This window comes from Fundulus heteroclitus, chromosome 20 (assembly GCF_011125445.2).
Source record: "Fundulus heteroclitus isolate FHET01 chromosome 20, MU-UCD_Fhet_4.1, whole genome shotgun sequence".
NCBI lineage: Eukaryota > Metazoa > Chordata > Actinopteri > Cyprinodontiformes > Fundulidae > Fundulus > Fundulus heteroclitus.
The window spans coordinates 25,323,119-25,344,621 of record NC_046380.1 but is presented as its reverse complement, the minus strand read 5'-3'; the positions used below and the strand labels follow the sequence as shown (position 1 = coordinate 25,344,621).

The 21,503-nt window shown below is 38.2% G+C and overlaps 1 protein-coding gene across 6 annotated transcripts in view; it reads right to left on the bottom strand.

Annotated features, from left to right (window-relative positions):
- The window catches only part of scn8ab (sodium channel, voltage gated, type VIII, alpha subunit b), a 72,819-nt gene that overhangs the window by 36,574 nt on the left and 14,742 nt on the right, over positions 1 to 21,503 (bottom strand). For 4 of the 6 annotated variants that reach the window (XM_036151294.1, XM_012878156.3, XM_036151295.1 and 1 more), the window contains 9 exons: positions 15,724 to 15,842; positions 13,583 to 13,672; positions 13,361 to 13,489; positions 9,794 to 9,885; positions 6,273 to 6,494; positions 4,526 to 4,589; positions 3,496 to 3,637; positions 2,146 to 2,352; positions 1,772 to 2,053 (listed from right to left, as the gene is read on the bottom strand). In XM_036151294.1, coding sequence (XP_036007187.1) covers positions 1,772 to 2,053; positions 2,146 to 2,352; positions 3,496 to 3,637; positions 4,526 to 4,589; positions 6,273 to 6,494; positions 9,794 to 9,885; positions 13,361 to 13,489; positions 13,583 to 13,672; positions 15,724 to 15,842 — 1,347 coding nt within the window. Of the gene's footprint in view, positions 1 to 1,771; positions 2,054 to 2,145; positions 2,353 to 3,495; positions 3,638 to 4,525; positions 4,590 to 6,272; positions 6,495 to 9,793; positions 9,886 to 10,151; positions 10,244 to 13,360; positions 13,490 to 13,582; positions 13,673 to 15,723; positions 15,843 to 21,503 lie in introns of all 6 variants that reach the window. The other 2 variants (XM_036151297.1, XM_036151298.1) reach the window with 1 other exon arrangement.

Genomic DNA, 21,503 nt, shown 5'->3' with positions numbered 1-21,503 from the left:
CTGACCAATCCCAGCCATTTGGTCCGAGGGGCAGAGATTGGTCAGAGGGCGAGGGCTGCCCACACCCCCCTCTGTCTTCAAGTTCCAGGGGTATCACCTTATCTATTGGTTGTCCCACATGCCAGTCGTTGTGACACGCTTACTTAACGGCAATGTGCACGCATGCTTCTTGGTAGTTTCCGTTTGCTGGCTGCACGTGAGTACTTCTAGTGTTTATGTATCCGGTTAGCTTCGGTGTTAGTCGTCTATTGTAGCTCCGCTGCTCTTACCGTATCCTTTAAAAATGACTGAGAGTTGCAAGAAGTAAAGTTTCTTACAAGTTTAAGAGAAGAAGAGGAAAGTCTTAGAAGAAAGAAATAAGACCAGTGTATTTGGGAGATTTTTTCACACAATCCCCGTGAGGAGTGGAAGAGATGGTAAGATGGTCTTGTGCATGCGCAGTTATTCAAAAAGGGACTTAGGTGTTTCTTATTATCATTTCTGGAAAAATTGCTTTCTCAACCTTTAAGAAATTAAGCTGTAGCCCCCCACCTACACCCCCCAAGAAATTAAATCATCATTTGAAAGCTGCAGTTTGTATTTACTCTGCAGGTTACCTTTGTCAAACAGGAAAATGTAGCTGATAAAAAAATATTTAAGTGTGTAAAGAGAAAAATAGCAGAACTCTGGGGAAAATTATATTAAATCACTGTAAGCAGGCCTTATTAGTCTTTCATTTCATTCAAAAATAATTATACTTGAGCATAAAATAGGGTGGAGTGCAAGCAAAGATGACTAAACCAAATTAAACAAAGCAGTTATTATGACAGTCTAAAAATCACATAAAAAGCCACAATGTAATCTTTGAAAACAATTCAAGTGCCAGAATAACTTCTACATTTTGAGATTGCAATAAATTTACCATTCTAAAAAAAAAGTTAATTTATTGAATATGTCTATTCCTAACTATAATTGCTTAAGAACATTTAATGAGGACAATACTCATTCCAAGATTACACGCTTGTACATCCTCGTGGATCTGTTAGTTATTTTTAGGATTTAACAATTTGATTAACTGAAATTAATCACATCTTGCCTTCCTCCCTGAAATACAAACTTTTCAAACTTTAATCTTAAACTCTACATAAATATCACAATGAGTCATGTTCTAACATATTTCCAATTTATGATTTGCATTTTTGTAAATTCCTTCCTTTCCAAGACCAGTAACAAGACCAGTAACAACAAAATAATATTATTGAAAACATAAACAATAATTACAAATTGTTCAACAAAGTACATAGGCTTAAAGCCGGTTTAACAGGATTCCTATAACGTTATGAAGCCTCAGGTTCTAAGCATTTTCAAATAAGTTTTCAAAGCAACTAAGAAGACAATTTTTTTTATAACTTTGCTCAATTTGGCCTGATAGGCATACTTAAATTATTTCACCAGAACAAAATATCTTCTCAAAAAGCAGGACAAACAGAGGGAAGAGACTGTCAAAATCCCAGCTTTAAGGGTGCGCCAGAGAAACCGTATGTGACAGAAAAATATAAATGGTAAATCAGTTTTTCCATTTGGTCAGGACCACACATCAGCCAATGCAAAATGGCCAGCATATCTACCATTAAAGTGGATCTCACAGGTCACGGGAATGGATCAATAATTTAGGACCACTCTGTGGCAAGGAGCCATACACTTCCAACCACTAAAAGCATGTACAGCTTTCTGATCTGAAGCCATCGAACACATCATTTTGCAGAAGCTGACACATTTTTCCTGACTGTACCTGGTTCATGATGGATGTCTTCCTCCCGAGTCGGGTTCCTGGAAAGCGGATGGTGCTCTTCTTGCTGCCATCGTCTGACTCAGACTTAACTACCTTCTCACTGTCTCCTTTCTCCTTCTCCTGCTCTTTCTGGCGCCATTTCTTCTTGCGATTGCGGCGCTCCTTGGCACTCTTTGAGCTGAGTTTGGAGACCTCTGAGGAGCTACGGGACAAATGACCCCCTTCTACATCCTCTAATGCAGCCTCTGATACGGTCCCTGCCGATGTGGCCATAGCAGCAGCCTGAAGTGACAAACAGGCCTCATAATGAGAACATAACGTCCAAAAAAACAGATACAGACGGTTTTTCAACTCAGAAGAAAAGGGCAGCTTACCTGTGTCTCCTCCTGTTGCTTTTTGAGCTGTTCCAGCATAGCTTTGAATTCAGCCTCTTTTTGCTCAGCCTCCTCCATTGTGGCCTGATTCTGCTCCTCATAAGCCATGGCCACCACAGCCAAGATCAGATTCACCAGGTAGAAGGAGCCCACAAAGATGACCAGCACAAAGAAGACCATGTAAGTCTTCCCTGCAGCTCGCAGAGTCTGTGGGAAATCAGAAAAATCTGATTTGAATCTGAATCTCTGTGGCTCCTCCAGAGTTATCTTTGGCTCTTGGCTGCTTCGCTGATTAATACTTCCTGTGACTTTATGTACGCAAATGGCCTTTTCTTGGAAGGTTTACAGTTGCCATACTCTTTCCATATTCAACATGATGGGTTTACCTGTGATTTTGTGAGATGTTCATTACTCAATGTTGTTTCATCACCTAACTGTGCTTTAAACCTCTCAACAAATTCCTCCCTGACCTGTCTGATTAGTTGCTTGGTCTTCATGATGCTGTTTTGATCATAAAGGTTCTCTAACATATCCCTGAGGCCTTCACAGAACTGCTCGATTTATTCAGAGACTTAATCAAAGGCAGAGTGACTCTGTTTCACCATTGAGTGACTACTGAACAAAATAGCTTGCACTGAATTTTATTTATGGCCATCTGAGTAAAAGCAACTTAATACCTACGCCGGCGACACTTTTAGGATTTTTATTACCAATTTGTTAAAAAAAATAACATGAATCATGCTCCTTCCACTTACCAATAATGTTTTATTTTGTATGCATGCATTTATATTAGTGGTTGTAAAACCACTGGAAAACCGCTCAACACAGACAACTCTGATTACACGCGGCAGACAATACTCCTTATTTGGCACAAAGGGAAAGTTATTTGATCCGTGTTCGTGTCATATCCAGAGAAGGCGGAAATGCATGTCAGATGAGAGCTACTGAAGTGATAATAAAACCACAAATACATTTGCTTAAATGTGCTACTGTAAATCAACCAATGTAAACGTTCAAACTAATTCCAAAAGGGATTATAGATTTATGGCAACGGTGTGCTTGAAACTCAACAAATAATTTTGGAAATCTGGAAAGAAAAAAAACTACAAAATATTCACAAAAGGAGAATAAATACTGTCTGCAAGCTGCATTAGTAGCAGCAATGTTCCTCATAGCTTGTCTTGTTCTCACTTTTGCTACAATGGCACAAAAAAAAGCTGAGGTGGTTTTGATGACAATGGCCTTTTGTTGATTTAAAACTGTTTAACAATGTCAGGTCTAAGCAGTGGCACAGAAAAGTGCCCATATTTTAAAGAAAAGAGAAAACAAATTAGGAATACTCCTCTTTACCAGCATGTAGAGATTTTCCCAGAAGTCCTGAGTCATGAGACGGAAGAGGGTAAGGAAAGCCCATCCAAAGCTGTCAAAACTGGTGTAGCCATAGTTTGGGTTTCTTCCGGCTTTCATGCATGTAAAACCCTCTGGGCATCGTCTGAAAGAAAATAACAGAAATGTATATTAAAAAAAAGCTGTTTTACTACAATTCAAGATGGAAACCTTTGAAACAAAGTGGAGACCTATAACTAAATTCATAGTGTAACCTTGACGCCTCTATTCATTCATTTATTTATTTATTTACTTTTTTTATTTTGCTTTTGTACCTTTTGAATTCATCTTGTATTAGTATTATGGTGTACTTTTTCTACTTTAATATGTATGTTCATAATGTCTACTGTTGTCCCCCTCACTACAAGTACGGTGATTTATATGTCCATGGATGGGTCAGTGAATGTGGGTTTGTCTTGTTGGGACCAATGTTTATTTGGGAGGAGATGTGTCTATGTTTGGCTGTATCTCTCATCGAGGGCGCCTGGATAACCTGTGGCGTAGTTGGGACTTAACAGACGGGCTTCCTGATGTGGGTGAAATTACTAGAATGATCTGTGTAAAAATGTTAAGATGCAAAATGTGAGATGTGACAAAAGTGGACATATATATGTTGATATAAAACAGCAATTGAAAATAAAAAGTTCAAAAAAAAAAAAGCTGTTTTATTGAAACTTTAAATTTTTACAATATTTAGCATCATCTCAGCGTGATTAATATGTACCTCCTGATAGTTGTGCTCTAGTATATTTAAGAAAGATAATATAGCATTATATGATAAATCAATGAAGGTTTTTCTTTCTTAGTTCTTGTTTCTCAAAAAAAATTGTTCAGGAGGAGGAGACATCAGATTTACTTGAGTTTTCTCTTTAGTAATGGGTGAGTTCTCATCATCATTAGACGAATTAGATGATAGGAAACTTGCGAGATTTCTTCTGTGTTGAGTACACTCCTGGCAACACACATCATGAGCTCGTATTAAGTGACAACTCACCCTGAGTCCGAACTGTTTCCACATAGCAGAGCATCCAGAGCGTTGGGCAGGAAGTAGAAATTTGCTGCAAAAAAAGCAAAGGAGGAACGTCACTTCTAATGACCACTGCCTGTTTGATGAATTAGTCGCTGTTTATGTTTCTATTTAATAAAACCAAGGTGACAACATACTGGATCTCAGTACCATGAGCTCAGAAATGTCAAGGGTCCCTGCACACTTTTCTTTTCAGAATTTCATATATGTCTGATTTAAATGAAGGGAGCTCCCTCTCAATTTTTGACACACTCTTAAATATAAAGACTAAAGATCACAGTGGATTAATGTCAGATATCTCTGCAGGCTTTAACCCCAGTGCCATTGCAGACAAGTAACACTTCACTCATTGACTACAGGTCCATTGCTCTTACATCCGTAGTGTCCAAGTCCTTTCTAGGTCATTTTAAATCACCTCTACCCCACTTTACTCGACCCTCAATATACAAGGTGAATAGCTCTGCAGAAGATGTCATAAACACAGTACTCCATGTAGCTCTAACGTGTCTTGAACAAAACAGGACACTTATCAATGTATTACAGCTCAGCTTTTAATACCACCATGCCAAGCAAGCTAGTCACAAATATATGCAGGGTCTTGGTCTCAGCAGTCATTTGTGTCGCTGGATAACGGACTTTCTCACTGAGCGGCCACAGACTGTGGGACCTGGACCTCCCTTTCCAAAAAAAACAACAATGCTCAGCACAGGGGCACCACAGGGTTGTGTGCTCAGTCCACTCTTCTATGCCCTTTACACTCATGACTGCCTGCCTCTCCACCTCGCAAACACGATTACCAAACAGGTCCAAGGTGGGACTCATCAGAAATGGGAATGAGACCACCTACAGAGATGAAGTGTATGGACTCTCTGAATCGTGCACCTGTAACAACCTTTCTCTGAACATCAGACAAGACTTTAAAAGGCGTTTGAACTCAGATGCTGTTATTAGAAAAGCCCACTGGAGACTATACTTCCTTAGACTGCTGAGAAAGGCCCAACTGTCTGAAGTCCTTCTGCCGTTCAGTGGTAGAAAGTGTATTAACGTACTGCATAAATGTCTGGTTTGGAAATGTTGTCTAAGTAGCAAATGTATCCCTCTCGGTGTCACAATGGGGCCTGAAATGTTGTGAAAGACCTTACACACACCTTTCATCATTTGTTCACCCTTCTGTCCTCCAGCAGCCTGTACAGGTCTCTAAAGACACAGACTGCCAGACTCAGGATCAGCTGAGTGAACTGAAATGTAGTCTGTTGCCCTTCTGCCCACCCCTCCTAAAATTACCTCACATATATAGATGGATGGATGGATGGATGGATGGATGGATGGATGGATGGATGGATGGATGGATATAAAAGAAAATTGTAAAGGCGGAGAAAGGATTTGGGAGGCTCTGCAAGTTAGCAATACATTGTACAAAAAGTATTCCAGTTACACTCTAGTCAGAATAAACAACAGCAGAGTAGCTGAAAAAAAAGGGGGAGGGGAAGTTAGGGAGACTTGGTGTGTTAAATAATGATGAAAAAGTAACATTGCAATAAATTTGTGCACCTTTAAAGAAAATGATCATGTACATAACATATTTTATTTCCTATTTTTTCATACATTTTACCGTACACCCTGACTACAAAAATTAAATCCCACAGTATTCCAGAGATTTCAAGACGGTGAAGGAATCCTGCATGATCCTCCAAGTGCCAGAGGCTATACTCACAGTCGTTCATGATGAATGCGTCCCAGTCGAAACCTCGGCTGCCGTTTTCCAGGTACTGCTCAGTCATGTTGATTGGCCAGAAGACGCACTTGTTTCGGAGGTTCCCCATAAAAAGCTGCAATCCAATCAGCGCAAAGACGCTGAGACAGAAGACAGTCAGGATCATCACATCGGACAGCTTCTTCACAGACTGGATCAGAGCGCCCACAATGGTCTTCAGGCCTGTTCACACACACGAACAACATCCACCCACAGACACACATACACAGACAGATGTGCACAAACGCACAAACATGGAAACGGGCCACCTCACACAATGGACCACATTGGACATATTCACACACAGACATATGAAGAAAGGAGGAGAGTAAGAGGAAAACACAAATAAAATGTCTGTCAACTTATATCCTCTTCTGAGAATCAGGAAAATTATCCTAAACACACATGAAAAATGACGATTAAACCTGCTAACATTAACCTTGTGGAAAGGCCCACTCTTTCTTCAGAAATGTCTGCCAGTGCTGGAACACGTTTGGTGTCGGTATCTAGGTGCTTTGAGTTAAATAGTTTTCATTTGTTTCTTCTAAATAAAATTTTTTATACAGGACATCTGCACTTCAGATTGTACAGCTCACAAAGCAGCTACATTAAGTCTGCAACAGAAAACAATGTGCAAACTTTTGTCGTTTACAGTAAATGAATGCATTCTTTAAACTTCATTTCTTGGTTCCTTGTTGCACTAACCTTAGTATAATTTGCATCTAAAGTGATTTCTGCCAAAATGTTGTCAAGCAAGTCAGATCAGAGCAGACCTAGCAGAATGCCCCAGATATAAATATGGTCTAAGTCAATCTAAAACATTAAGTAATTTAGTTAGAAGTGCAGGAAGTTCTAAAATGTGTTTTATTGTGTCTTAAAGCCATCTTAAGATTTTATGGCAGTTACAGAATATGATATCTCTATACTTTGAAGAAGATATTTGAAAACCATCACTAAAAAAGACTGAAGCTCTATGGGATTTTTCCATCAGATAAATCTATTATTATTATCGTTATCTCTAAAAATTAAAATAAAAAAGCTGATTAAAGGGACAACTAAAGTAAGATTTAAACTGGATATGAAACATTTCTTAATTTCCTTTTAACTGCATCAATGGAAAAATCCCAAACCAACTTCAGTAAGTACACGGTGAAACACAGCATAGTAAGAAGAGCAAGCAATGCAGAGATGCACGCGTACGAAAGGAAGCAAGAAATGAAGAAGATAACATGCACAAAGACAGCTTTCAGGAGCACTAGAGTTGGAGTTTAGGAGTTAGTGAGAGGAGGCATGCAGGTCATTTAAACGCCAAGGCTGATGGAAATGGCTGCATCAGTATAAATAGTATTAAGCAAGGTGATGAGACTACTTGAACTGAACTAAACTGACTTTTATCCCACCTTTTTACTTATTCTCAGTGCTCTTTGAAGACGCTAAGGGACAAGCATGTCTCTCTTGAAAATGAGATCTTGGATCTCAATGTGAATATCTGAATAAACAGAGGTTAAACAAATAAGATGAAAATCCCTCAGGATATTCTGGTGGAGGGAAGGATTCATACTTTAAGGACAACCACCAAGTTTGATTGTCGGTATGAAATCTGACAATACTTTTTCCTGAAATTATGGAAGTAAAGGGATGGACACCTTCCAAAATGTCTTACTTTGTCTCCTCAGTCTACAGAATATTTGCCCAAAAAGTCTTAGATATCATCAAGATGTTTGTTTTTTGGCAAATGTGAAACAAGCCTTAATTTTCTTTTTGTTCATTTCGGCTATCAGCTCTTCCATGGAGGCCGACTTTGCCCAGCCTGTTTTTTGCTCTTTATTTATGGTTCTGGATTCCTTTGTCTTGGGGTAATTTTGGTCCTGCTGGAAATGGTCTTCACTGTTTACTGTTTTTTGCTTTTGCTGATAATGACTCTCACTGCCATTCAATGAAGCCCCAATGCTTTAGAAATGGCTTCATAATTCCTTCCATACTGATAGATATCAGTGATTTTGTTTATCATCTGTTATTTAAGTACTTTAGATGGTGTCCTGAGATATTTTAGCCTACTTCATGTTATCAGAGAGGTTCTATTTTAGTTTTTATAGTATGGGTGATTAAGGCTTGGTGTGGCCATTAAAGCCGAATTCACCGTTAAAAAGCATGCATTTATAAGCGCTTAAGTTGTGGTTTAAGAAGGTGACATGCAACGTTTTTACATAGAACATAGTGATATGGAAATATTTTTTCCTTTGTAAAGAAATTAATAATCTTTTTTTTTGTTTTAACACTGGTGATCTTTGTCTGATAAAGTTGTTTTTGCGGCTCAAAAACACGAGTCAAAAAAGCAAAGACATAAAAAATCTGCATGGACCATCATCCTGAAATATTCAGATATAACTGAGGTGACTTACTGATGGCTGGATGCTGTTTTACAAGCAGCATGCAATCCTTAAGTCAGAGGCTTTACTTTAAAGTTGATGGTAATTATGAAATTTATTCCCAATACCTTAAGTGACTGGTTCTGGGATTTAATTATCAAGTTGCTAACTTTTGGTGAGACAAAAGCAGTGACTACAAGAAAAGGGTAAAATCTAAACTACATATAGGTTTTGCATAATACTGTTTATGTCACACATTTATGTGATGCAATTGCAATAACAATCGTTTTATCATGACTCAGGATGGACTAAAGGAAAATAAATTAAAAATAAATAAATGATCCCTCTATCAGATCAGAAAGGTACGTCTTAGAGCTTCATGCAGCATATTAAGGCTGGCAGTCTTACAGGATTGAACTCTTTACATAAGAATAAAAGGCAGTATCATTGGAAACAAACCAAATGCACAAAGATATGATCGGGGTTTTTTCTTCTTTTTTCTTCTTACATATTTCTTGTCTAATAATTCACATTGACTTGTTAAAAAGTCAACTTCTTGAACATTAAGCAAATACAGTAAAACTCTCCTGGAAAGTCATAACCGAGTTTGGTCCTTTTCTAGAATCACTTCTACTTCAGAGAAATGCAAGCTTTAAAAGATAAATGGTAGTTTGTTTCCAGTCAAGGAGAAAAGAAAGGATGTCACTTTTAAATTTTAGAGTTTTACATTCTTTCAATATATCAGGTTTTCAGGGTGTGCTTATTTTCTCATAAATGCTTTTATTTTGGGAAAATCTGTGTTTTGCACGTTCTTGGACATTTTAGGTTTGATTTAAATACTTTTTGGCAAATGACCAGATCATTTCTAAGTTCAAATCCTATAATTGACTGACAGCACACTTTCTTTTCACCATGACCTTATTTTTGCTGTGCATTCAGAACATGTGAACCCACAAGACTGCCTGCAGGCTGCTCAGCCAATCAAAAATGATTTTCTACCATTTTTGATTGCAATAAAGAAGATATACAAAGAAAGTCTGGAGAAAAAAAAAAATCTTCTTGTTAGGCGGGGTCATTTTAGGATCAGCCTTAGTGTTTAAATGGGAGTCTCACCTGGAATGACAGAAATAGTTTTCAATGCTCGGAGAACCCTGAACGTTCTCAGCGCCGAGACATTCCCAAGGTCCACAAACTCTGTTATATATCTGCAACGAGGTAGGATGACACACAGAACAGAACCCTATGATACACAACACACACGATAACAACACACACGAATGATTGTGCAAGAACACAACACCACCACCACCACCACCACCATCGAAGACCAGGAAGGGACACCACGGTGGGACAGAGGCTGAACACCTGACCGGCCAGTGAGAGGAGGAGGAAGAGGGAGTGAAACACAACCATGACTAACATGAAGCCCCGTGGATCGCCCGCCCGCCCGCAAGACAAACACCTGCCTTACCTGGAATAACTGAAATAGTTTTCAAAGCCCTCAGAACCCTGAACGTACGCAGAGCTGACACATTGCCTAGGTTTACAAACTCTGTTATATACCTGCAAGGTGGATCAGATACAGTCACTCAGGAGTTATCCAAGTTAGAGGAAGACAATTACAATATATTTTGATATGCATAACTAACATGATGGGATTGATTAAGGTGGACTTTTAATTGTTTAATTTTATTAAACGTCACCCAAACCAACAATTAATGTCTACCGAGGTCAACCAATCAATCAAACCTCTAACTAGAATGGTTCGGTTTTTGTGTTGTCGGGTTTCGACGGGTACTTATGAACAGTCAGTATTTTCCTTGCGATATAAAGCAATCTGAGCTCTTTCATGCCAGAAGGCCGAGAAGATTTCACGGGGGAGTCAAGCTAACAGTTTTTCCGAGCAGAGCTTCAGGCAGATAAAATGACTGACGCTAACAGCGATAACATTATATTTTCTTTGAGGGGATAAGGTGTGGATCATTATGCAAGAATTTAAAAAGAGTTTGACTGTCATTAGCATCAACAGTTGCTGTTACTAAAGGGAAAATCTGTCTGCACTAAACAAGTGGTTGCAGAAAGATATTAGAGAAGGTACAATCCTCATATAGTGCTCAAATAAAACATTGTGTACCATCCAACTGGAAATTTTAGGCAGATATTTTAGGGTTCTTGCAAAATTTTGCGTAAAATATTTTTCCTGTGATGATTTTGTGATTTCTTACTCCACCCTACTGACCGAAAAGACTGAATGACCTTCCTGCTGACGTGGTAAGCTCCATCATTTGTGTCGCAAGTGTCTTCATGAATGGTAAACCTGCTGCTAGCTTGTAACGTCCCCATAAATGTCTCCTTGGTTCTCCAGACTAAAGTCATACGGATCACCATGTACTGCAGAGTATTACCAGATATAAAGAAAAATATAAGTGCTACATTTAGACTTTTAACTCTTTGCTGCGTCAAACAGTTAGAGAAAATTTCATCAAGCTGAATATTGACATGGGCACAAACTTAAAATAGCAAAGTACCAATAATTTGGTCAGAGATAGACTTTAGAGTTGTATTTAACATTTTTACATGAGAAGAAAAGCTTTAACTGGAATATACTGAGACCACGACCCAGCGCCTCCAAAAATGTATAATGGATGCTTTTAATTTATGGAAAAGTTAGACAGTATGTAATCACTTGTAGGCTAAATTGTCTTCAAACTACCCATTGCAGATTTTAGTTATCTCTCCATCTTAATATTAAACCTGTGCTGTCACGATGTAAAATTAAAGGATTAAAACAAAATAAAGACTATAATAAATATGCAGTATCATGACAGGATATTTGCTTTTTTTGTCACATTTAAATGTTTTATCAAACAAATTTTCATCTTAGACAAAAGTAACCAGAGTTAAAAAAAAAAGCAGTTTTCAAATTATAATTTCTGTGATTAAGAATATTTTTTTCCAAACTTGGTCCTAAGTGGAAATATTTCGGCCCTTTCCATGAATTAACCACAATTACCACATCACCTGCCATACTCAGGCCTGAGTACTGCCAGACCTGTGGGTCAACAGGCCACTTTAAAAGAGCTGCTCTGGCAGCATGAAGTAGGCCACAAGATTTCAAAAAGCAACACATCACATCCAAATCTTAAGAAAATCAAGCAAATCATTAGCCTCTATCAGTCAGGAAGCCATTCTAAAGCCTTTTGTGAGGCTTTGGGGGTCCCATGAACCATGGTGAGACCCATTAACCACAAGTGGAGAAAATGTGGGACAGTGGGGAACCTTCTTAGGAGCAGCCGGCCAACCAAAATTACGGCAACAACTTATGCAGGAGGTCACAAAAGAGCCCAGAGCAACATCTAAGGGACTGCAAAGCTCACTTTTCAGAAAGGGTACATCCTATACCCTGTAGACAATTTGCTGAAATCAATAGAGCCTTGAATTCTGCTCTGTATCAGAAAATCTTGAAGGGGAATGGCCAGTCCTCAATTTGTACCCTGAAGCACAAACTCACTTGAGTTTGCCAGAAGACAAGAGACACTTTTACCACTAAGTGGCTGAAAAGAAACAAAATTAAGCTTTTGGAGTGGCCTAGTCAAAGTCTGATCTTAAAGCCAATAGGGATGCAGTGTTGTGGCCCTAAACAGGCTGATGATGCTAGAAAATCTTCTAGTGCGGCTCTATTAAAATAATTCTGTGAAGAGTGAACCAAAATGCATCTACATTGATAAAAAAAAAGGCAATTGGTGCCTCCAGGGGTGGCACAACCATTTATCAGGTTAATTTACTTTTCCGTACACGGAACAAAAAAACAAAAAAATTATAATAAGAAAACTGCTTTTAGTATTTGTTCAGGTCTGTATAAATGTGCCAAAAAAGTAAAAATAGAATAAATCTGTATAGGATCAAAATTCTTTTTCGTTTCATGGTCTACTGTACAGTCCCTGGCAAACATACTCACACCCTTTGAACTTTTTCAAAATTTGACACTTTACAGGCGCTAACTTTAGATTTTAGAGGATTTTATGTGACAGACCAACGCAAAGTAGAACATGACTGTAAAGAGGAATGAAAGTGATTCCACGGTCATGAAAATCTAAAATCTAAACCTGAAAAAGTATTCGGGCAGACTAACTTCTGATTGCCTTCGCCTTATTGGTTGACCTGTTTGTAAATCTCTGTATAAACCCGATTGTTCTTTAAAGGACTCGGAGGTTTGCTGGTGAATCAAAAACAGCATCGCGAAGAGCGAGGAACACATCCAAGGGGTATTAATACTTTTGCAAGACACTGTATATTTTAGGTTACGGTACATCTGTATTATTATTAATACACTTTCCCTGTAAGCCCTTTGGGCTTGTTATTGACACAAAAGCACAAGTGTTATAAAGCAACTCTGCAAGAGCAATTGTCCACTGGTGGTGTCAGCGGCATAGACAACAGGATCACCGCGGCTTCTCATGATTGAAGTTATACTTTAAATAAACAAGAACAAGCGCAAAAGAACATTTTTGAATGATATTCTTAGTACATCTGCTTCAATCTTTCATCTAAAGCGGAATCATGGATAATTTACAAGTTACATACATATGCTTCAGGTAATGTTTGTTTTTCTTCATTTTAACCTGCAACTACGCCCCTTTAAGAGGAGAGCAGGCAGTTGTTAGATCGACATATACTTACGCCATTGAAATGACCATGAAGTCCAGCCAGTTCCATGGGTCTCTGAGAAACGTGAAGCCATCGATGGCAAAACCTCGGGCAACGATTTTTGTGAGCGACTCGAATGTGTAGATACCCGTGAAGGTATACCTAGAAAAGAAGGTCCAGCGGAGAGTGAAGAGCAGCGACGGGATTCACGGGCAGGTTAGGATTTCAGCAGAAGTTTGGGCCGTGTATACTTACTCTACTTGTTTGGACCATTCTGGTGGGTCACTAAATGTCATGAATATACAATTGGTCAAAATGGTGCACATGATGATCATGCTGAATAACGTGGAAGCACAAACGTTAAGGAAAACTTTGAACAGTGCAAAACAAGGTGCACATATAAAACAACAAGGAGTGCGGTTTAAAAAAAGCTCAACTTTCAGCGGAAAAAATACACTTTAAAGTAAGGGAACACAGTTTGTGTATTTTCTAAGAAGAAATCAGAATTAATAAACAGAAATAACAATTTTAATTCACAGCAAAATATTAACAGATGAACCATTTCAATAAAGGGTACCATCTATAATGTAGATAATTGTTTACAATTAATTATCTAGAAATAAATCTTTAATATGTTTGATTTGTTTAGGATTACGCACTTGTATATTTGAGAATCCATCCAACCAATTTCCTTGGGAGGATTGAGAAGCTCACTCAGCTAAATCAAAGATTGGGAAAACATTACTCACTAAAAAATGTTTTACAGATTCAGAGTTCTAGAGTTTGGGATCAATTAAAACTATTTTTGTTTTTCATGCAAATGGACATGAAATTAGTCTGAGTAGGAAATACAATGAGTAAACTAGGTTGATGGACAGCTTATTTTTAAACAATGCTGACAAATTTTGGAGGTGTGGTTTGGGTCAGCCTCGGTCAGGTGCCCCAGTCAGGTGCGGTCCACAGGTAATGTGTGCCCACACCATGATACCGCCTTCACCATGCTTGATGGCTTTACTGAGTGTCCTCACGGCTTTTTATTTGATCTACATGCTACAAATATTCTTCTTTTGGGTATAGAAACCTCAAACCTGGACACCTCTGTCCAAAACAGATCTACTCTCACGGTGAACATTTTTGCTGTTTCTTTTTTTTGGCCAGTTTGACAAGTGGGTTTTATTTTTTTACAATTCTTATCAATTGAATCAAATTTTCAAATAACTCATTTTTATTACAGAGACAGCTGTGTGTCTTTTGGGTAATTTCTCTACCAGCTTTATGGATTTAAACTTTAACGCTTGAAGTCGTCTCTTCACTGCTGAGTCTGGTATTTATTTACCGCAGCTGCCAGCTGAGGATCTGTGAGGTAAAAAATTTTTAAACTCAGAAATTTGTTTTTTTGCATAGTTTCAAACTATGACCTCAATTTTCCTTCCCTATGCTGTTAGAGCCAGTTTATTTTTATTTAGTTTTTTATTAAACTGGCTTTATGTAAAATTATAATTTTCTCAACAATTTTTTTTTTATATATAAATACCAAAATGAGCATAAATAAATGCTTGAAACCTAAGACTGGGTAAAAAAAATCCAACTAATTAATGAGTTTCAGTTTCTGATTGAACTACTGAAGTAAATAAACTTTTTATCAATACTCTAATTGATTCAGATGCACCTGTATTTTAAGTTTTTCCCGCATTCTGGCTAACAATAAAGTGACAGGTTTCCAAGCAAGCTGAAAAAAATTAAAATAAAAAAACAGCTGCGGATGCTTCTAAAATAACCTAAAAAATACAAGGCTCTAACACTGCTTTGTTACTACAACAATATTCAGCTGTGCATTTATAAAAGGGTTTCCTAATAATCAATTAGCCTTATATTATGATTAACTTGGATGTGCAACCATAGCAGGAGATTAAAGGAGAAATCTGATAATACACCTCCATGTAAAAAAGTAAAACTTTCTTTAAAAAAAAACATCTGGTTGATTCAAAATGTTTGTGAAATTAATCAAATCTTTATTGTATAGCTTGAAAAACATGGTTTTCTTTGGAAAACAAAGGAATTTGCAAGCGATCCCATTCTTGGGAGAAGGAATCAAAGTATCACTGAAAAAGACAAGACATTATTACTCGTAGAGTTTGGAAAATTGTAATTAAATTAGTCCTCACCAGTTTTTTTTTGCAAGATGGCAGCAAAAATTTGGAGGTGATCATCTGATTAATTAGACAACACAATTTGAAGTTAATCATTAACAAGTCCCTCATTCCTGGACAAAAAAAAAAAAAAAACTTCCCCAAAAAAGGTTTTTGTTTCTTATTGTATCACAACTCCATCCTGTTTTTTTTTTTTATTATTATTTTATTTCTTGCCAAGCACAAAAACATAACTTGAAAGGATATGAATGTATCAAAATCTTTATGGCTACTCGCCTAAGTGGATTAAAAGGGCTTAAGATGTACAAGGAGGATGTGGCACTGAAGCGGAAGATTGTTTTCCCCTTGTTTAGGACTATAAATGTCTGTGGAGAGAAAGAAAAAGGAGACAGTTAGTCAAACAGTGGAGGTATATATTTCATACATGTCCTAAAAACCTTTCTGATATCCTGCTTTAAAGGAGGATGAGCCTGTCCCTGACTCACAGGACGTTTTTTTTATCGTAGAGCTCCTATGCAACCGCTCTGTGATATAGACTATGAGACAAAAAAATAGATGAACATCTAACCATCTGGAGGCATCTACAACCCTGTAGATGCCTCCAGATATGTCACACTTAAATGTTTCAGATCGTCAACCTAATTTCAAGGTCAGACAATTGGAACCCCCATCAAATACCAAAAGCAGTTTTCAAACGACGATTTCAAATCGTTTTTAAAGGAAAGTGAGCCCTCCAAATCAACGTGGCCCTGTGTGAAAAATGTTTTGCCACCCATGGAACCCACCATAAACCGTACAGTGAAAGATTTTTTTGGCCCACAGGCCTGTTTGAGGTCCCGCTGCAGCATCTTAATTGCGTATTAGTCCAGGCTTTGACCAGGCTATTCCAAAATGTTGTCTTTTTTTCAGCCATTATTTTGCTTTTATGGTTTGGATCATCATCCTGCTGCGTAACTCAGAAGCCCTTGTGTGTAAGGTCAGAAACTGAGGGCCAAAAATTGTCCGTTATGGAGATCAGATTTTGTGCTTTCATCAATTACAGCACGTCGTCCATTTCCTGCAGCAGCAGAGCAGACCCAGACCATGACACTACCACCATCATCACTGACTGTCTGTATAATGATGCTGCTAATTTAACACCAGATGTAATGATCATCTTAATGACCTTCCTGCCTCTGTTAGATTAATGTGATGCTGTCTACATGGATGCATCTGCCGCCTCTCTGCATATGTAGAATGCTGTCTATCGCGGAGCATTGCGGTTAATAACATACTATAAATCTGTCATTCATCCCCTCTATATTCTCAGGTCAACTGACTATCCATATCAATCCATAGCATTGGTACATTTTCATCTATAAAGCTATCCTTTGACTGTTCCCGCCGTATTCAACCTCCTACATGTCATTTAGACAGTCCAGCCACAGACTTTGTTCTCAGGACTTTACTGCCTTCAGCGCTCTGTTAGTACAGACAGAACCTGGAAAAAAGACATTTTCTTATTCTGCTCCGTCAGCTTGGAGCAGCAGGATCTGCAACTATCCACAGCAATGCCTCTGGGACAACTTACATTTATTTTAAGAAAGATCAAGAAATCTTCCTTTGAAATTTGCCCTTGTTTTTGGGTCCTTAGTCATTAGCTTACTGAACTTGAGTCTAATATTTTAATTATTTGTATTGTTAACGTCTTTGTAAAAAAAAAAAAAAGGATTTTATCAAAAGAGATTTCTCTTGTAATTAAGACCTTAAATCTCAATCACACAACCTGTACAAATAAAGTTAAATGAAATAAAATAAAATAAGATAAAATAAAATAAAATAAAATAAAAAGGTGCAGTTCCACTTTTGTCTCGCCAGTCCACAGAACATTTTACAAAAAGTCTTTGGGATCGTTGAGGTATTTTGGGAAATGTGAGATAAGATAAATCTTGATAAATAGAATCATCACTTGAAAACAGACTTTTACATTTACTCAAGTTTTGGTTGTCTGAGTAGAATATTTTTTACTGAACTGAAACATTTCACTGTTACACCCAATAATAAACTGAAGAAACCCATAAACACTGAAAACGCTTTTTTACAGCATTGTTGAGGTAGTCAACAAGCAACACTTTGCCTTATTCAGATCACTTCCTCTGCGACCAGCTGTCAAAGATTACCCATCTGCCCCAGCAGGACTTCCACTGTGACAGAGGCTGTGAGCTCTCCGAGAAGCCAAAGGCAAGCAGACAGCCACGTGCAGAGCTCTCTGGCTTCTCTGACTCTCTTCACGTCGGGTTTAAAGCTCTTACTGGAAGGGAACAGCAAATGCTGTCATCGATCAGGGCAGATCTGCTGACTCGGAGCTCGCAGCAACCACTCCCTGCCCATAAACAGCACTGGACCAAGTGCGGCTGGGCACCGGGGTGAGGCAGCAGCCTCTGTTTGTTTCTGTGTACTCATGTGTGGGGTCTGCAGATGCCTGTGCCAAAATCTTGAGCAAAAGGCACATGAGGTCGGCGTTATGGACACGAGCAACATTTAGAAGCAGACTGGTGAGCTGCTGCATGTTACGGCCAAGCTGCTTTCACCGACCAGTTATGAAATGCGAAGTTTAGAGGAGAACATGTCTGACGCGTGGATGTGAATACCTTTAATTTCTGTGATGAAAAAAAACTCAGGACGTCACATGCAAAGACTTACAGATGCTAAATTATGTATTTGGGAAAAGAAGTAGAAGGACAGTTATATCCATCCATCCATCCATCCATTTTCTAACACATATATGCCTTGTGGGGTCGTGAGGGGTGCTGGTGCCTATCTCCAGCTGTCAATGGGTGAGAGGCTGGGGACACCCTGGACAGGTCGCAGTCTATCACAGGAGAGCTATATCTAAAATCCAATTATTCTAAAAGTAAAATTAAGACGGAGATTTGCAGTCAGATCTGTGTTCATTGTGAAACGACCAACTGGACCAACCGGACACGACTGCAGTCTTTTATTGAACATTTTCACATTCTGTCATGTTACAACCACAGACTCCCATGTATTTTAAGGGCACATTATGACGGACCATAAGACGCCATTAAAGGAAAAGGATACATGGTATTTAATGTTTTTAATCCTTTTCACTGCACTTAAAGATGACTGTAAGTTTAGGGTTGTAGTCCTGCTGGAAGGTGAATCTCCGCATGCCCTTAGCATGATGCAGCCACCACCATGTGTTACAGTGGGGATGCTGTAAAAGATGAGTAAGGTGTAGAGTTAGTTTTCCGCCACCTGTGGCCCTTTGTTCGTGTTTGCCGTGTCCCATGTGACCTGTAGCAAACTTTAGATGTGATTTCTAATATCTTTCAATCAACTGTTAGCTTTCTTTTTGTCACTTTTCCATAAGTTTAGAGATGGACCTAAAATCTTACGATGACATGTTGTTTTAACAACATATCTATCACGGCGTAGTGTCAGAGACAGATGCAAATACTGCCCAAACAATAAACCCTATCATCAAACTTCAGTTCCCCAGTTACATTGGCATAGGCAGTAGACCTAACACTAAAATGTAATGTGATTGCATTCAGTTATTTACCTGTGTTAATATTAACTGATGCTTTAATGCTACAACAACAACAACGGGGGGGGGGGGGGGGGAAGAGTACAAAAAGCAAACGTTACAATCACTAAAATGTTAGATTTAGAGGTTGGCAAACATCATTGTTTTGAATTTTATCAAATTTTTTGATATATTACATGTATCATAATAGGTTTTCCACCAAATAATTCTGAACAATACAATAATTGCCCGTCGGCACATGAGACCAGAGTTCAAAGGGTACAAATAGTTGAAAACAATGTATTCTTTAATTTTTTTTTTCTCCACTGTTCCAATGTGTGCTATTTAGCGTTGGTCTAACACACATGATCCCAACAGATACATTGAAGTTTGCAAGTGTAAAGTGAGATAATACATAAATGTTCGAGGGCTATGAATTTTTGCAAGGCACTGTATTAATACAGCAAGAAAATTGACTAATAATGACCTACTGGAAGAGAATATCAAACTAAAACTAAACACAAACGGCGAAGCTGCCGGGTCAACGCCCTAGTGAGACAGCAGAAGGAAGCAGAGAGGTGAACCAAAGCGTCCTATAGAGCAACATCATGTGCTTTCATCATCTGGAGACTTATATCTAGTCAATGTCACGTAAACAGGAAACCGAGGGACCTGAAGTCACTTCCAGAGACTGTTTTCTCCCTCAGAGGTCAAAGGAAGTGTTTTGCTGATCAGGTCGATACGACATGAGGATGGAAGGAGTAAGTCCTCGTTAGGAGTTAACATGTGGCCAACGCAGCTAACTGTGCTTTTTAGGTTTAATAAAACAGTAAACACCCACCAATACATGGGTGTTGAAAGGGTAAATATGAATTAATAAAAAACTTTTCAATTGTGAATTTCAGTTCAAGTCATCCAATGCTGAGTTTAGAAGAGAATATATTTCAGATGAAAAGAGGCCTTAGAGATTCATTTACTGACAAGAATGCTTGAAAATGGGAAACAAAAAATACACCTTTCAGTAAGATTATTGACACCCAACATGTGCACAAAAGCTGCAAAACACAAGGACTCAGCGACACCCAGATTCCTGTTTACTTAATTACTGCTTTAATTGTAGATATGGACTAGTTTAAGCTAGCTGGTTTGTTCTCAAAGCCACATCCCGACCTAAGATCAGCACACATCTGCCTTCTGTAAATGGCAATTTATATCGTCTTTCCCATTTAGATGACTGCCTACAAAGAAATGAGCCTCTATGTCTGTGTATGTCCCAATGAAACAGGAAGTCGTGGTTTACCGATTTAGAAATCCCTGACAGTCTGTTTCATTTCAAAAAAAGTACAAAAAAAATCTGATTTCATTTTATAGGAGTATTTAAGATTACCAATGCAGTAGTTGAGGTACCCATTTTTCAATGTGGGATATTTTTCCCCCTACTGAATAAATCCAAACTAAAGGTTGGCATTTTCTCAATTTTTTGAGTGAGAGAAGCATGATTTATTTCAAGGTTTGGTACACCTGTTTGCAGGTGAAGGGCAATATATGGGACATTACCAATCTTAAACTACTGGTTATAATTATAAAAGGTCATATTTACAAGAAATTAAATTAAACATGAAGGAAACACACATGAGAAAGAAGGCATAATGGGTACTGAGAGGAAGAGCTTAAATATCCAGCCTGTCTTCCTTGAAAGTCGCAGTGATCATTGATCCAATCCCTGAATGTCACTGCATAATTATACTATTATTCATTTAAATAATGCACAGAGATCTGTCAGTGGTTTCTTTTTTGGCACTCAAATAGTTTTCTTTTCAGATTTTATTTACCAAAATCACAACCAGTAGCAATAACATCATCTCCATACCTGAATCAAAATAAATTACGCTTACCAAAAAATACTTTTGCTTTTTAAGTACAAGTTTTAACATGTCTAAGTCAGAAATCTCACACATGCCATGTCTCCCTTTTTGTCGTGGCCTTTGAGCCAGGTCATGGCATGTTGCATAAAGTAACAACTTACTTTTTAGTTGGAAACACAACAAGAACATTACTTCTGAGCTGGACAGGTAGAGATCCCCAAGCACCCCTGAGTTTGATTTCAGAAATAGAAAAGTGCAAATAAAATGTGATCAAAACTGCAAGTATAAGCTACTAACACTTCTGACAGGTTGTATTAAACTTGCTCCACACATACTGTGCAACCTCTGTGCGTGAAAATGTTCCTTTAGCTGATGAGTACAGAAAATCCAGAACATTACATGATCAGCTTGTAATGCGACTAGTAGTTAGTTGAATTTTCAACTTGTATTTTTAACACAGAATGACTGTATAATTATAAATAGATGAAGGAAGGCAAAACCCACTGGACCAGGCTCCAGTCTGCAGGAAGCCATATTCTGTGCAAAACGGCTCCGACAAACAATTAAAGTGACCCGCACATGCAAGAACCAGAAGACAGAACTGAGCTGCAAGAACAGAGACGTGTTTGTTT